Source organism: Sorex fumeus, unplaced genomic scaffold, assembly GCF_029834395.1.
Source record: "Sorex fumeus unplaced genomic scaffold, SorFum_2.1 ptg000051l, whole genome shotgun sequence".
NCBI classification, from domain to species: Eukaryota; Metazoa; Chordata; class Mammalia; order Eulipotyphla; family Soricidae; genus Sorex; species Sorex fumeus.
Genome location: NW_026606108.1, coordinates 42,152,515 through 42,167,365, shown reverse-complemented (window position 1 = coordinate 42,167,365; position 14,851 = coordinate 42,152,515). Strand labels below are relative to the sequence as shown.

At 44.5% G+C, this 14,851-nt stretch overlaps 1 protein-coding gene and 1 long non-coding RNA gene across 3 annotated transcripts in view; one reads left to right on the top strand and one right to left on the bottom strand.

Annotated features, from left to right (window-relative positions):
• Positions 1 to 11,587, bottom strand: part of ARHGAP26 (Rho GTPase activating protein 26) — a 511,759-nt gene extending 500,172 nt beyond the window's left edge. For both annotated transcript variants that reach the window (XM_056124844.1, XM_056124845.1), the window contains exon 1: positions 11,101 to 11,587. In XM_056124844.1, the coding sequence (XP_055980819.1) occupies positions 11,101 to 11,254 (154 nt within the window). In that variant the 5' untranslated portion in view covers positions 11,255 to 11,587. The remainder of the gene's footprint in view (positions 1 to 11,100) is intronic.
• LOC130033130 (uncharacterized) overlaps positions 1 to 14,851 on the top strand; it is a 202,105-nt gene that overhangs the window by 1,711 nt on the left and 185,543 nt on the right. The window lies entirely within an intron of this gene.

The following is a 14,851-nucleotide window of genomic DNA, read 5'->3' as shown; positions in this document are numbered from 1 at the left end:
AAGGACCTGGATTCACTACTGGCAATACTTAACCAATAGACCCATGCTTCATTGCTAAAACCAGTCATGGAGGGTATATCCTGGGCCCACAGGGCCACCCCAGTGGTTTTCAGAGAACTCCAGAGCCAACCCAGTTGTGCTTATGGACTCCAGAACTACACCCAGCAATGTCAAGGGGGCCATAACATGCAAAGGGTCAAACTTAGATCCATGACATGAGCCTCTCAGGAGCCCCTGAACTATCAATTCTTGGACCCACCCATATTTTTTTTTCACTTCTAATTATTTTAGAATCCATGGGGCTTGAGCGATAGCACAGCAGTAGGGTGTTTGCCTTGCATGCAGCCAACATGGCCAACCCGAGTTCGATTCCTCCACCCCTCTCAGAGAGCCCGGCAAGCTACCAAGAGTATCTCTCCCACACGGCAGAGCCTGGCTAGCCACCCGTGATGTATTTGATATGCCAAACACAGTAACAACAAAATCTCCAATGGAGATGTTACTGGGCCCGCTCGAGCAAATCGATGATCAACAGGAGGGCCTTTATCCTTTATCCTATGTCAGTGGTTAATAGAAGGACCTGTTTTGTTAGGATGCTTCCATCTTAAAGGAAAAGATTAAGTTGCTGAAACAATCTAGCCTGTTCAAAAGAATACTAGACAAATATTAAGTGCCGATAGTAGACTGATAGTTCATCTAATGCAAAGAACAAAAATAGCAGATATAAAGAGAGCTTGTAAAACTTACAAGCTAACAATTTTACTTTAAGGATATTATCCCATGAAAAGACCAAGACACACACAAATGCAAATAATCACTAGTGCACTTTTCTTATTAGAAAAATTGATCACCTTCAATAGGATACTGGGTAAATGAGCTCTAGAATAGCTATTAAGTATGATTCCACTTAGCTTAGATTCTCAAAAATGGTTTGTCTATAGAAACAGAAAAAAAGTGATGGACCAAGATGAGAATGCAAAAGAGTATTTTGGGAGCAGCAGAAACAAACACTAAACTGAGGTGATGTTGCCCAACTCAGTAAATTAAACTGCAAACCCCTAAATGATGCACTTAAAACTGTATTCTGGCAGGGGAGGGCATGAAGAGATAGTATGTAGATCAAGGCACTTGCCTTCCATGCAAGCAACCTTGGGTCAATCCCCAGCATTGCAAGATACCCCAAGTACTGAGACGGTCCCAGCACCCCCGGTACAACCCAAACCTTCTGTCCCCAAAATGATGAATTTTATAATTACATAAAACTGTTTTAAACTTTAAATATGATCACTTCAAACAAATGGCTACCTGAACAAAACAAAAATATATAAATAGTATCGTGAGACTATTTATAGAACATAAATACAAAATGTTCAATAATGTTCTTGATAATTGATATGTAGCTGCTAAGTGTCACTGATCATCCTGAGAGGAAAAAAAGAAGTGGAGAGAAAAAATATCCTTCCATGATTTTTAAGAGATAGAACTGTCGTTTTAATCATAGTCACTGCATTCAAATTCATAAACAAGATATTCTGTTATAAAAAGAAATTCTGACAATGCTATGGGGCTGGAGCAATAGCACAGCTGTAGGGCGTTTGCCTTGCATGCAGCCAGCCTGGCAGACCCGAGTTCGATTCCTCCCCCCACCTCGGAGAGCCCGGCAAGCTACCAAGAGTATCTCTCCTGCACAGCAAAGCCTGGCAAGCTACCCGTGATGTATTCAATATGTCAAACACAGTAACAACAAATCTCAAAATGGAGACGTTACTGGGCCCGCTTGAGCAAATCAATGAATAACGGGAGAACAGTGACAGTGACAATGCTACATGGATGAACCATGACTGTATGTTAAGTGAACTAAACTAGACACAAAAGGCCGAATACTGTATTTTCCACTCATATGAACTACTTACAGCAACCAAAATAAGGAAGGAAGGAAGGAAGGAAGGAAGGAAGGAAGGAAGGAAGGAAGGAAGGAAGGAAGGAAGGAAGGAAGGAAAAATGCTACAAAGAGGGGAGTAAAGTAAAGTAAAGGCCCTCCCGTTGATCATCGATTTGCTCGAGCGGGCCCAGTCTCCATTGGAGACTTTGTTGTTACTGTGTCTGGCATATCGAATACGTCACGGGGAGATTGCCAGGCTCTGCCGTGATTGTTAAATGGGCATAAACTTGCTGTTTGATATGGTTAAAAGTTCTGAAAATAGACAGTAAAAATACAAGCTACATAGCACCGTAAATTTACTTAATCACTCTGTAATACAGACGTTTTAGTATTAAAGTGGGGGCCAGAGCGAAAGCACAGCAAGTAGGGCATTTTCTTGCACGCAGCCAACCTGGGTTTGATCCCTGGCATCCCATATGGTCGCCCGAGCACCACCAGGAGTAATTCCTGAGTGCAGAGCCAGGAGTTACCCCTGAGCATCGCCAGGAGTGACCCAAAATTTTTAAACAAACAACAAAAAAGTGCTTAAGTAGTGAATTCCATTATATATATTTTTCCCACTATTTTTTAAAACCTGAAAATAGGAACTAGATAGTACAGAGAGTAAGACACTTGCCTTGTATGCAACTGACTCAAGGTGAACTTCAGGTACTCCATATGATCTCCTGAGCCCACCATGAGTGCTCCCTGAGCAAGAGGCAGGAGTAAGTCCTAGTCCCAGCCAGTATGGTTGAAATAGCAGAAATTTTTTTTTAAAAATTTGAAACACACACACAAAAAAAAAATTGAAACACTGAAAATGAAAAACCCAAACAACCCAATTAAAAAACGGACAAACCGGGGCTGGAGCGATATCACAGCGGGTAGGGTGTTTGCCTTGCACGCGGCCGACCCAGGTTCGATTCCCAGCATCCCATATGGTCCCCTGAGCACCGCCAGGAGTAATTCCTGAATGCAGAGCCAGGAATAACACCTGTGCATCACTGGGTGTGACCCAAAAAGCAAAAAAAAAAAAATGGACAAACCAACACCTCGCCAAGGAAGAAAAAGGGTGGCAAATAAACATATGAAAAAATATTCATTATCATATTATTGGGGAATTATAAAATTTTTAAATTAAATACTACTTCACAGCCATTAGAAATCCAAAGACAGATGACACAAAATGCTAGAGAGAATATGCAGAATAGGAGTTCTCATCTATTGCTGGAAACTCACTGAATTGAGTTTCCATTGCCGGAGAAAATGCCAAATGAACAGGCATGTTGGAAAACAGTTTGGCAGTTCCTTAAAATATTAGATATGCTCTTACCACATGATCCAACAATTGTACTGCCTGGTCTTTACCCAAAATCACTGGAAACATCTATCCACATAAAATCCTGCATAAGGATGTTTACAGTAGCGATATCTGTAACTGCTAAAAATTGGAAGCAACCAAGATGTCTTTCAATAAATAAATGGATAAACTGTGTTACATCCAATGGAATATAGTCAATGAGAGAAAGAAATGCACTATCAGGTCACAGAAAGACAAAGAGGACCCTTAAATAGGTTCCTCTAAAAATTCTTGCTAAATGAAAAAAGATCGTTGCTAAGTGAAGAGGCCATAACTTTCTGAAAAATGTAAAACTAGAGACAAGGTAAAAAGATTAAGTGTTTACCAAGGATGGAGGAAGAAGAGATATATGAATAAAAGAAGAAGAGTTTTTAGGACAATAAAACTACATTTACATTGTAATGTCAACTACATGTTATATGCATTTATCAAAACTCATAGATGTATAAAGAGTAAGCACTGGGGTCAGAACAATAGTACAGCAGGTAGTACTAAGGTAGTGCTTGCCTTGCATGTGCCCTATCCAAGTTTGATCCCCAGCATCCCATATGGTCCCCCAAGCAGTGCCAAGAATGACTTCCTGAGTGCAGAGTCAGGAGTAACCCTGAGTATCACAGAGTGTCGCCCAAAAACAAAAAAGGAAAAAAAAGGAGTGAACCCTAACACAAATTACAGACTATAAATTGCAAAGATGTAGCTCAGCAGGAAGAGCAAGCATGCCTCCCTATATGAAGCCCTGGATTCAATTCCCAAATTATAAATAGTAATAATTATTATGATTAATAAGTATCATTATTGTAACAACTTTATAGTTAGCCAGTGAAATGTTAATTGGGGAAACTGGACCTAGGAGGAATAGATGTGAGGGACTATATAAACTGCTCCAAAATCTTTATATTTAAGATTAAAAAAAAATGGAAGCTTAAACTTCAGTTAGTGAACTGAGAGCTACAGCTTAAATGCAATTTACCCGTTCCCATCAAGAACTGAAGGAATTAAAGTGGAAGATTCAAAAAGAAAATGATGTGGTTATATAAAAATTACCAAAAAAAAATCTTGCTAAGATTTAATTAGTTTTGTTTATATTTGTATGAGTAATACACCAAATGTTGGTACTGCAAATTACCACCATTTACAAATAATTAGGAATGTATTTTTTTTCTCCCCCTTTTACTCACAAGGTGCTAAAGAAAAGCAAAAGATCTGGAAAAAACTGTTTGCTACCAAATTCTGCATCCCTGTGTTCCATTAAGACTTGTGAGTAACATAATTACTCCTATACAAAGCTGGCTAGTATTGAATATACTCTGGAAATTTATGACAAAATTCCAAAGGATCAAGAGCTCATCTCTCCATTGCAAAAGCCTATATTAAATTTTAAAGGACAAAATGGTTGACATGCTCCAAGTAGAAAACTCTTTATGCTGATTCTATTATAACTCTTTTTAATAAGCAAAACAGAAAAACCGTTAGTCATATACCAAATAGATCCAAACAAAATGTTTTTGGCAATGCTGTTAAATGTCTTATTTTTCAGGTAAAACAATATAGAGCTGAGTAATAGCATCACTCGGCACCTGCCTACAAATATACCTTCTCAAAGATAAATTTAAAATATTTAAAAGCAACACCCCCAAATATATCAGAGGCAATGACCATCTCCCTGGATTATTCTAGTCCCAGTAAGGGGCTGGAGGCTTATTGGCCACTTTGGGAAATACTGATCTAGATATATGAAAAATTTGCATCTGAACTTCAATATCTTTTCTGAATGTCTGTCCAAAAGATAGCCCTGCAGTTCATTCCCAGATTCAAAACATGACTGCAGAACTCCCTAGCTATGTGACGTTGTACATATTATCCCATTACTGAAAGTCAAAAAACCACAAGTATACATCTTTCACGCTGGTGATAACGTTTAAAAAGACAAATGTGCACTGAGCAGAGGGTCAGACACTTGGTAAGGACTCAATAAATGAATTGCTCTCATTCTTACTAGACTGCATACTTATCTCTGTTAAAATTCACTTTTTGCCTTGGTGATGCTATGGATAATAGATCTGAAAGTTACTACCAAGAATTCAATTTTTTTTTAAAAAAAATATGTCATCTCCAAAAAGTATCATCAAAACTATAGACTCAACTAGAAATTCATTTAAGTATCAACTAGAAGGACACAAGTCACAAAGTAGAACACTAATCAATATCGTACGTATAATACTTCTCATCTGGACTTGAATGAAAGCTCAATGAGAGAAGGCTTCTTAGTCTCTTTTGATTATTTGGTCTGCATGCATTGAAGTACCATGAATCCACTCCCATCTTCTTTGGCTGGAAACACAAAGAAACACCTAAATTTCTCTAAGTCCTGAAACGTAGTTCGGTCTTGGGATTTCATCTCTACTTAATTACCCTGATTTGAAGGAAAAGAACTTATCAATTCAGTTGCACCATTTGCAATTTCGTCCAGAATCCAGTTCCTGAAGTTGCTCACAACTATCTGATAGAAAACAACTAAAACTGCACTTCTGATATTCAGAATACCCATAGGGAGTGTACATAGAGTATATACATTAGTGGCTAATTCTGCTGCTGGGAGAGAAAGGAGTTAGGGAAAAGAAGGGAACAACTGCTAATGGGAATGAGGTTTCTTAGGGACTGTGAGGAGGTGGTGATGAATAAGATAGGTTGTGGTAATAATTGCACAACTCTGTATATAAACTAAAGAAGCATTTAAGTGGGTCTGGAGAAATAATATGGTAGTTTAGATATTTGCCTTGCATGATCCAATTCTGGTTAGATCCCTGGCACAATACAGCAATGACAGGAGTGATCCCTGAGTAGAGCCAAGAGTAAGCACTGAGCACTGGCGGGTATGGCCCAAAACCAAATACAGACCAGAAAAATGTTAGTTGGATGTTATAAATAGACTGGAGTGATAGCACAGCGGGCAGGGTGTTTGCCTTGCATGAGGCCAACCCGGGTTCGATTCCACCGTCCCTCTCAGAGAGCCCAGTAAGCTACCGAGAGTGTATCGCCCGCACGGCAGAGCCTGGCAAGCTCCCTGTAGCATACTCGATATGCCAAAAACAGTAACAATTCTCACAATGGAGACATAATGGTGCCCACTAGAGCAAATTGATGAAGGACAGTACTACAGTTATAAATAGGTGTACTAAATGTGAAAGTAAATTATATCTCAATAAAGTTGATATCTTATTTATTTAGGCCGCTTCCAGCAATGCTCAGACTCTTGTAAGGGTCTAACATTTCAATGCTCAGGGATCAACTGGGTCACCCAGGTAGGAGGGCCAGGGATCAAACTCAGAGGTTCACACATGTTAAGCATGCTCTTGAGCCACGCCCCTGCCTCCAGAGTTTTAAGATTCTAGCTGCATTTCTCACTCTATCTCAGAAAGCAGAAGTTAAACTTAAAGGAGCAGATCCCCAGCAACAAGTGTGACATGAGAAGAAATATAGCTCCTGAAACCCCACACTACACCTCAAAATTAACAAATCATGCTTCATTTGCCCAGTCTAAGAAACAGCCAGAGTCCAATCCATTTTGCAAGCATTTCTATGAGGCAGAAAGGCAACCACCCCAGTCAGGGAGAGGGGGGAGTTAACCTACAAGAAGGCTGAAAGTTCGGGGCCAGAGTGATAGTACAGCAGGTAGCCATTTGTCTTGCACACAGCCAACCGGGGTTCAATACCCGGCATCCTATATGGTCTCCCAAGCACCACCAGGACTGATTCCTGAATCAGAGCCAGAAGTGAGCATCACTCCTGAGCATCACCCAAAATGGAAAAAAAAAAAAAAAGGAGGAGGAGGAGGAGGAGGCTGAAATTTGAATTACCACAATCCTATTAGGGAAAAAAAAGGTTGGGGGATGCCTTTTTTTCTTGTAAGCCTGTGGAACTTGATGTTTTGGGCTTTGTTTTTTTGTATAACCACAACTTTGTACAAACAGAATTAATCAGAATTCTTCCCCAGTGGTTAATATATATACAACCATGTGTTATAACAACTGGCATGGGAAAGACTCCTTATACCCAAACCAAGGAAAAAATGCTCCTCCTCTCATGGTTTTTGTTAGCAGTCTTCACAATACTCAAGGTTAATGGAAAATTAACCCCCATTAAATGAGTAAAACTCTGTGTAAGTCTCCAAGCTAAATGCCTTCTTCATACATTCTTCATATAGTCCTCAATACAGTCCCTGAAAGGGAGTATGGTGATCCCCTTTTCAATGGCATTGCTCAGCCTTCCTGACTTGTCCACAAATCAACCAGAAAGTGATGGGATAAAGATCCAGAACCTGGATAATCCTAATACCCTTAATTCTCCACCTCTGAACTTGACCTTCATCCTCTATCATCTCTACCCAAAAAAGGAGGGAGAGGGGGACTGAAACATACAGAATCCTCATGGCAGGCACAATGATTCATCAAAGAAACAGTCTTGGGCAAATGAATATATCCACTGAGAAAGTCTAGTTAAATCTGCACTGAAGATACAAAGAGTCGCCATGACTTGACGCCAAAAAACTTTCCACAAAATCAAGATATTTTTATCTTTTTTTTTTTCTTAAAGAAAGGTTTTCGTCTTTAATGTAAGTCCCAAATCACTATATTGCTTATCTTCTGTTTGTCCAAACCAGAGGTCGGAAGTCTAAAGATTTCACAGGATTCATTTATCAGATTTCCAAAGGGATTCAAGAGACTAATGAACTAGAGGACAGTTTGGTTTCAGGTTAAACAAACAGGCATTGGACTTAAGACAACTTGGGTTTACATAGACTTGTGCTATGCCAACCCTGGCAGGCTACCAGACTCTCCGATCTCCAGTCTCATTCATAAACCAAAGTATCGAAGCCAGAAAGACAGTACAGGGCCTTGCATGCTGTCCACTCTAGTCTGATCCCCACCACCACATATGGTCCCTTGGACACCTACCTGCAGGAGTGACCTCTGAGCAGAGAGTCATGAGCTACCTCTGAGTACCAACGGGTATGGTGCAAAAATCCCCCAGAAGAAAAAAAAAGCAATAACCATGATCTAACTAAACATTGAAAATTTCTGGAGGCCAATTTTATTGCCTTAAGGAGGAAACATGAACCTCAAGACATATCAACATTAATTATAAAACAAAATTCTAAAGTTGGAAGCATCTAGAAATCACTTAAATCAATATTACATATATAAAGTATGTGTTTATTTTACGATTTTATTTTTAATACAAGATTTGCAATAGTGATAAGATTATTTAGGAGGCTAGAGAGACAACAGCCAGATTAAGTCGCTTTCCTTTCATCCTGCCGCTAAGGTCCCAATCTCCACCACTATATAAGGTCTACCTGAGCATTGCTAGGGGTCATTCCTGAGCTCAAAGGGAGGAACAGAATAGCCCTGAGCACCACTGAGGCTGATGCATACCCCCTAACCTTCAAAAAAATTTTTTTAAGAAAAATAATGTGGGACTAGCTCAAAGGTATAGAGGCAATATCTCACATATGTGAGGCCCTGGATTGGATTCCTGGCACCACAAAAATATAAATAAATAAAAGAAAAATACTAAACAGTTGGACAGTATGCAACAAGCTCCTAATGACAGTATTGGGGGAATATCGGAAATCTGAGAAATGATGATCAATCACATCCACTTTCAGCAGTCACATGACTTGTTTAAGCAGTAGCTAATAGTAAAACAGTACAGATAGCGGCAGAGCAGGATATACAAGGATTAGAAAACCTAGTGCCCCATTAGTCTTTCCCTCAGTTTATAACTATGCAGTCTATTGCATTAACACTTGAACCCTATCATTCCTACCCAAAGAATTCTCAGAGAATTACATACCTAAATAGTGGTATCTAAATTGCCAGTCACACCCAAAGGCACAGTCCCTAGATTCCAGATAAAAGATGCAAGTCCAAATTCCAGAAGGCATGGTCCATGCATCCAATCTGGGCAAGTCAAGACAGAGTCAGAAATCAAGAGCTCTGCATCACCAGGAATTCCATCCTTGGCCCCGACAGTAGTAGAGGCTCAAAATTAAATCCCACTGGTAGAGCTGTGTGGCTCTGTTCTCATTTGTGAGTTCCCCAAGTCTATTTTCTCATTTATGAAATAAGCATGAGGCCATTAAAATCATGCAGAGTAAACTTCTGGTGCCACTGGACCTACATCTTACTCTGCTCACGATGGTACCCAGAACACAGCAGGTATTCCAAGCACGTGCTAAATAAAACATAAAAGCCAGTCTAAATTTCAGTTTTAAAAACCATGGGCCCAACCTGTAATAATAGCAACATTAACTTACTTCAGAACCAGGGGTCATGCATTCCCTGTATAAGGAGGGGGGGGCGGGGCATGACATTGGCCAGAAAGATAGTAGGAAGGAAGATTGTCTTGCATGGCATGCAGTCAACATGGGTTCGATTCCTAGCACCCCATATGGTCCCTTGAGCACACCAGGGGTGATCCCCAACCACAGAGCCAGGGGTAAGCCCTGAGCACAGCTGTATGTGGCCCCAAAACAAAGTCTGTTCTTATACTTCAAGTCTCAACCTCCTGCAAGGCCCCTGTGTCTAGTTTGACACTGCCATGGGGTTCCACCGTCTCCCTCTTCATTTTTAGAAACAGGCCCAGAGAAACCCATCACAGGCATGTGACTTCAGTCAGCGTCTTTTAAAAAAGCTTAGGAACAATTCTCACAATTTGGACCCTTCTCTGCCAACACAACATAGACTGAAAAATCTCACCTACTGAGGTAACCACAGCAGAGTGGGGGGGTTGGGGGGGAAACGACACTTCAAGTTAAAGTCAATTGTCAATTTTGTCATCTGACTTTGTGGTTTTCTTGATTTTTAAACTGGAAGGTGGACCTTAGGACTGCTTAGTGGATGGACTAAAGGAAAAGGGGGGAGGAAAAAGAAAAACACCACGGGGGGGGGGGGGGGGAAGGAAGAAAAATGAAAAAACGAGCATTCAAACCCAGGCACTCATCTTCAGAGCTCTTCTTGGAAATTCTCTGTCCCAGCGCCAAGGCGAGGGAAATGCATTCACAGAACGTATATTTCCCCTCTCCCTGACCAAAAGGAAATAAGCAAGGAGGGCTGGAGATTTAAAAAAAAAAAATCTTTTCAGGGATGCGTTGCGAATTCTGCTTCCCGAGTGAGGATGCAAGACATTCCCTTCTCACACTCTTGAGTTCCCCAGGATAAGCGCGAGGTACTCAGGAGAGCCGGGGGGAGAGAGTCGGGCTCTGCTCGAGCTATTTTTACACCCTCGCCCACAGCTTAGAGTAAAGGAACACTCTGATTCTTTACTCCCACCGCTCTCACCTCCTGTCTAACGCGGGCACCGGGACCTGCGCGCGTACCACGGGCCCGATTCCCACAGACCCGCGGGCTTGCTTTCCGGCTGTCGCTGCTCCCCGGAACCACGAGCCGAACCCCGGCGCCCCCGACCCGACCCCCCGAGTTCCACCGCCCGCCAGGCGCGCGGCGGCGCCCTGAGGAGGCTGCGGGGCGCGAGCGCGGCGGCAGCAGCAGGTGTGCCACTCTCCCCCGGCGGCGCGTCTCGGGGCGCGCAGCCTCGCCGGGGTTTCCCCTCAGCCCTCCGCGACGGCACCGGGCACCCGCGTCCCCCGCTGGCCGGACACCTGCGCGCCCTCGCCCCCAGAGCGGGTCTTCGCCCATTTTGGGTCCCCGTTCCCGCCCTCCTGACGCGCCGGGGTCGCGACCCTCCGGGTTCCCCCTCCCACCTCACAAAAAAAAAAAAAAACCCTCCCGCGAGACCGGCCGCGGGGGCCACTCACTCTTGAGCGCGCTGATGAGCGTCTTCCCGTCCTTGATCAGCTCCTTGATGAATTTGTTGGTCTTGTCCAGCTCCGCTTCGTGCGACTTGAGGGTGTCTCGGAAATGCGGGCTGTCGAGGCAGCAGTCGCTGAACTCGAGCGCGGGGAGCCCCATGCCGCCCGTGACGCCCGGCCCCGGGGGGCGCCGGCCGGGACCCTCCCCCTCAGACGGCCGCGGACTCCACAGGTGTGGCGCCGGCTCCGCTCCGGGCGCGCTGTCCGCGGGCGCGCGCGACTCCCCGACCCGGCGGGACCCGCAGGAGGGGCGGCTGCTCCGACGGCGGGGGGCGGGGGTGGCGGGAGGGGGCACGCGCCACCAGAGCGGGCGGATGGGCAGGAAACGCCGCGGCAGACCCGCGGCGGCGCCGGGAAACCGAGCAGCCGGCGAGCGCGAGCAGCCACCGCCCCCCCGCCTCCTTGGCTGCTTCGCTTGCCAGCAGCCTCGAGCGCCCTCTCACAGCAGCCTCGGCCTCCCGGGCCGGCGTCCGGGCCGCCCGAACCTGCTAGCGATGACCTAATCCCAGCCTCCGCCAATCAGCACGCCCGTCCCAGCCCGACCTCTCCCAGTCTCGCGGGGATGCCCCGCCCTTCCGTGCCTTGGAGCCAATCAGGAGGTCTGTAGGCGGGGCCTCGGACAGGGGGGCGGAGCTCGCGCCACCCAAGAGGTCCGCAGCACAAGCCCCGCCCCCGCCCGCCAGCCCGCCCGCCCGCGCGGTGCTGCGGACGCTACCCGCTGTGGGTCCCTGCGACGACCACCCCCGCCTCCCCAGGACCTTGCCGATCTGCTGCAGGCGAGATCATCGGAGCCCGAGGTGGAGAAGCTGGTGAACCGGGAAGCATGGAAACCCGGGAAATTAGGACTGCAGTTTCCACCTCAGCCCTTTCTGAGACGCTAGGCAGTGGAGCTTGCACTCAGAATGCAACCCCCTTAAACGCTGCGAGCAACCACGTAGACCCCAGGCGCATGATCCTTCTCTAGTCGGGCAGAAAATATCAGCATCCCGAAACGACCGGCTCAGCCCCGCAGTCTTCCCGCCCCCTACAGTCCGTCTCCCTTCTCGCCAACTCCAACTCAGAACCCTCCCACCTCTGCCTTCCTTCACCTCACACCCACTCTTTCTAAGGACCCAACATCCTTAAGAGGGTATCAGTCGCCTGTTGTTTTCTCGGCACCTAGCACAATTTTTACATAATTACCTGCTCTGCTCTCCTTCCCTACACCGTGAGGGCACGTGCTACCGCAGTTTTCTTGTGGGTTGCTGCATATCAACAACCACAATAGTGGCTAGTATTTAATGAGAGGGGCGCTTTAAGGGATTGTGTCACAGTGCTTAATCAATATTTCTGAAATCAATGAAAGGATCCTTCCTGGTGCCCCCCTCCGCCGCACACCGCCTATGTATGTGTTGCTCGCTCCCTGTTTATCCACCTTAGAACTCAATTCTAGCAGCTCTCTCGCTGCGCCTGCCTGGGTGAATGTTACGGTGTCTAGTGCTGAATTGTAAATTCCTTAGAACTGTCCTTGAATAATTACTTGTATGTAGAAGAACTAGTAGCCTTGCTTCTGTTGAGCAGTTTGCTTTGAAGTGCAGGCTCTAGGTAGACTTCAGGGATACCACACAATCAACTTGATTGCTGCTGGTCAGTGGGAAAATGAAACTAACAAGCAATAAATTAGGACGGAAACTTACATGGAGTAGGAGTTGCTGGAGGAGCCATGGGGGGTGGGGCCAGTGGGGAGATTGAGAAGGTTCCCATGTTGAGAAATTAATTGATGGACAGAAAAATGCATAAGGGAATGATAATCCGGTTGCTAATTCCTTAGTTTTCATCTCAAATTTCCACTTGGTAGCAGGCCCAAACATCTAACTGATGCACAGTTAAAACCCTGAAAATAATGTAAAAACCTTGTTCCTCAGTGAGGGAAATGTGCAGTGAAAATTCCCTGAAAGTAAGTCTACATGACACTGTGTTTGAACTCTTAAAGGCCGTCGTTCTAGTTCTCTAATTTTAGATAACAAGTCACACCGCAATGTTGCTGTTTGAAAAATAAGAACAGTTTTATTTTCTCCCCTGGTCTCTGTGGGTTTGGCTACGTGATTCTAGCTGGGGGTCAGCCTTGTAGACAGCTGAGGCAAGCAGCTCCCTCTCTTGAGATGAACTTGAGGTTTCTCTAGGTGGTCTCTCGGGGCCTCTGTACGATGGCATCAAGAGGGCAGAGTGAACATTCTAGCTCTTTAGAGGAAAGCTAGATCCATCTCATGGTTGGAAGTCACCCATTCCTACCACCTTCATAAGCTACAAGCAGGTCACAGCCCATGCAGTCTCAAGGGGAGGAGATTCAACTCCATCCTCTCTAAGAATGACAAGCACAGGAGATGCTTTCACCTCTGAAAAAAGAATCTTGCTGTGGGCCTACTTGGTAGTCAATAATGAGGTCATCAATTGTTTTTCTTACTGAACCAATGTTGTGAACAAAAGTAATAGTTACCAATTTGTTAAACACTTAGTGTGTGCCAGATACTATTAAATTATCGACATGCATTGAATCCCCATACGGTAAGATTGGCTCTAAAATAATCCTTAAGTTTTGTAAAGAAAAGGGAGGCCCAGAGTTGTTAAATTCACAGGTAACCTTACTAAAAAGTGCATGTGGCCCCTATACACAAATATATAACTGAACAGACCATTTAGGGACAAATGTACAGTTACATGGATAACATGCAAATTTATGTGGAATATTCACAAAAGACTTCCCATTTCCAGCAATCATTATCAGAAAAGGGGGTGGGGGGAATCCAAATGCAGTAGTTTGAGAAACTGGCACAAGGAAGGGACATTGTTTCTCTCTTCTGAGGGCCAGAAGGTGAGATTTTATAGAGTTCCCTGCCACGGTCCCAGCAATTAGCACAGCAGTGAGTTCTTTAAAGGTGCACTAACCACAACAGGAGGGACAAATGTTTCATAAGAATTAAATATGGGCAGGGAGATGGCTCGGAGGACTAGAAAGCATACTTTTCTTATAGGAGACCCAAGGTTTTTGTGGGGTTTTGTTACTTTGGTTAGTTATTGAGCCACACCCAGCAGTGCTCAGGGCTTACTCCTGGCTCTGCTACCAGGGATCATTCCTAATGGACCCAGAAGACCTAATGGGGTGACAGGGATGGAACCTGCATCAACTACTGGACAGCAACTCTGGCCCAGCTTTGATCTCTGTATTTCATGGTCCCCTGACAAGTGACCCCAAGCACCAAGCTGAGAGCAGCCCCCTGTGTACCACTGGGTGTTACCAAAAATTTTAAATAAATAAGTATTAAACAACAATTCAATAGGCCATCGTCGATTTGCTCGAGCGGGCCCAGATGGGCTGGAACGATAGCACAGCGGGTAGGGCGTCTGCCTTGCACGCAGCCAACATGGCCGACCCGAGTTCAATTCCTCCGCCCCTCTCGGAGAGCCCGGCAAGCTACCGAGAGTATTCGATATGCCAGACACAGTAACAACAAAGTCTCCAATGGAGACGTTACTGGGCCCGCTCGAGCAAATCGACGATCAACGGGAGAGACTTTACTTTACTTACTTTACAATAGGCCATATAGGTTATGATCATTAACTCAAATAAAGGAGAATAGTTATCAAATTGTTTTCATATGAAATATCAAAATAATTTAGGTCAAATACTTTGACATGCATCCACATTATTTAGATGAAT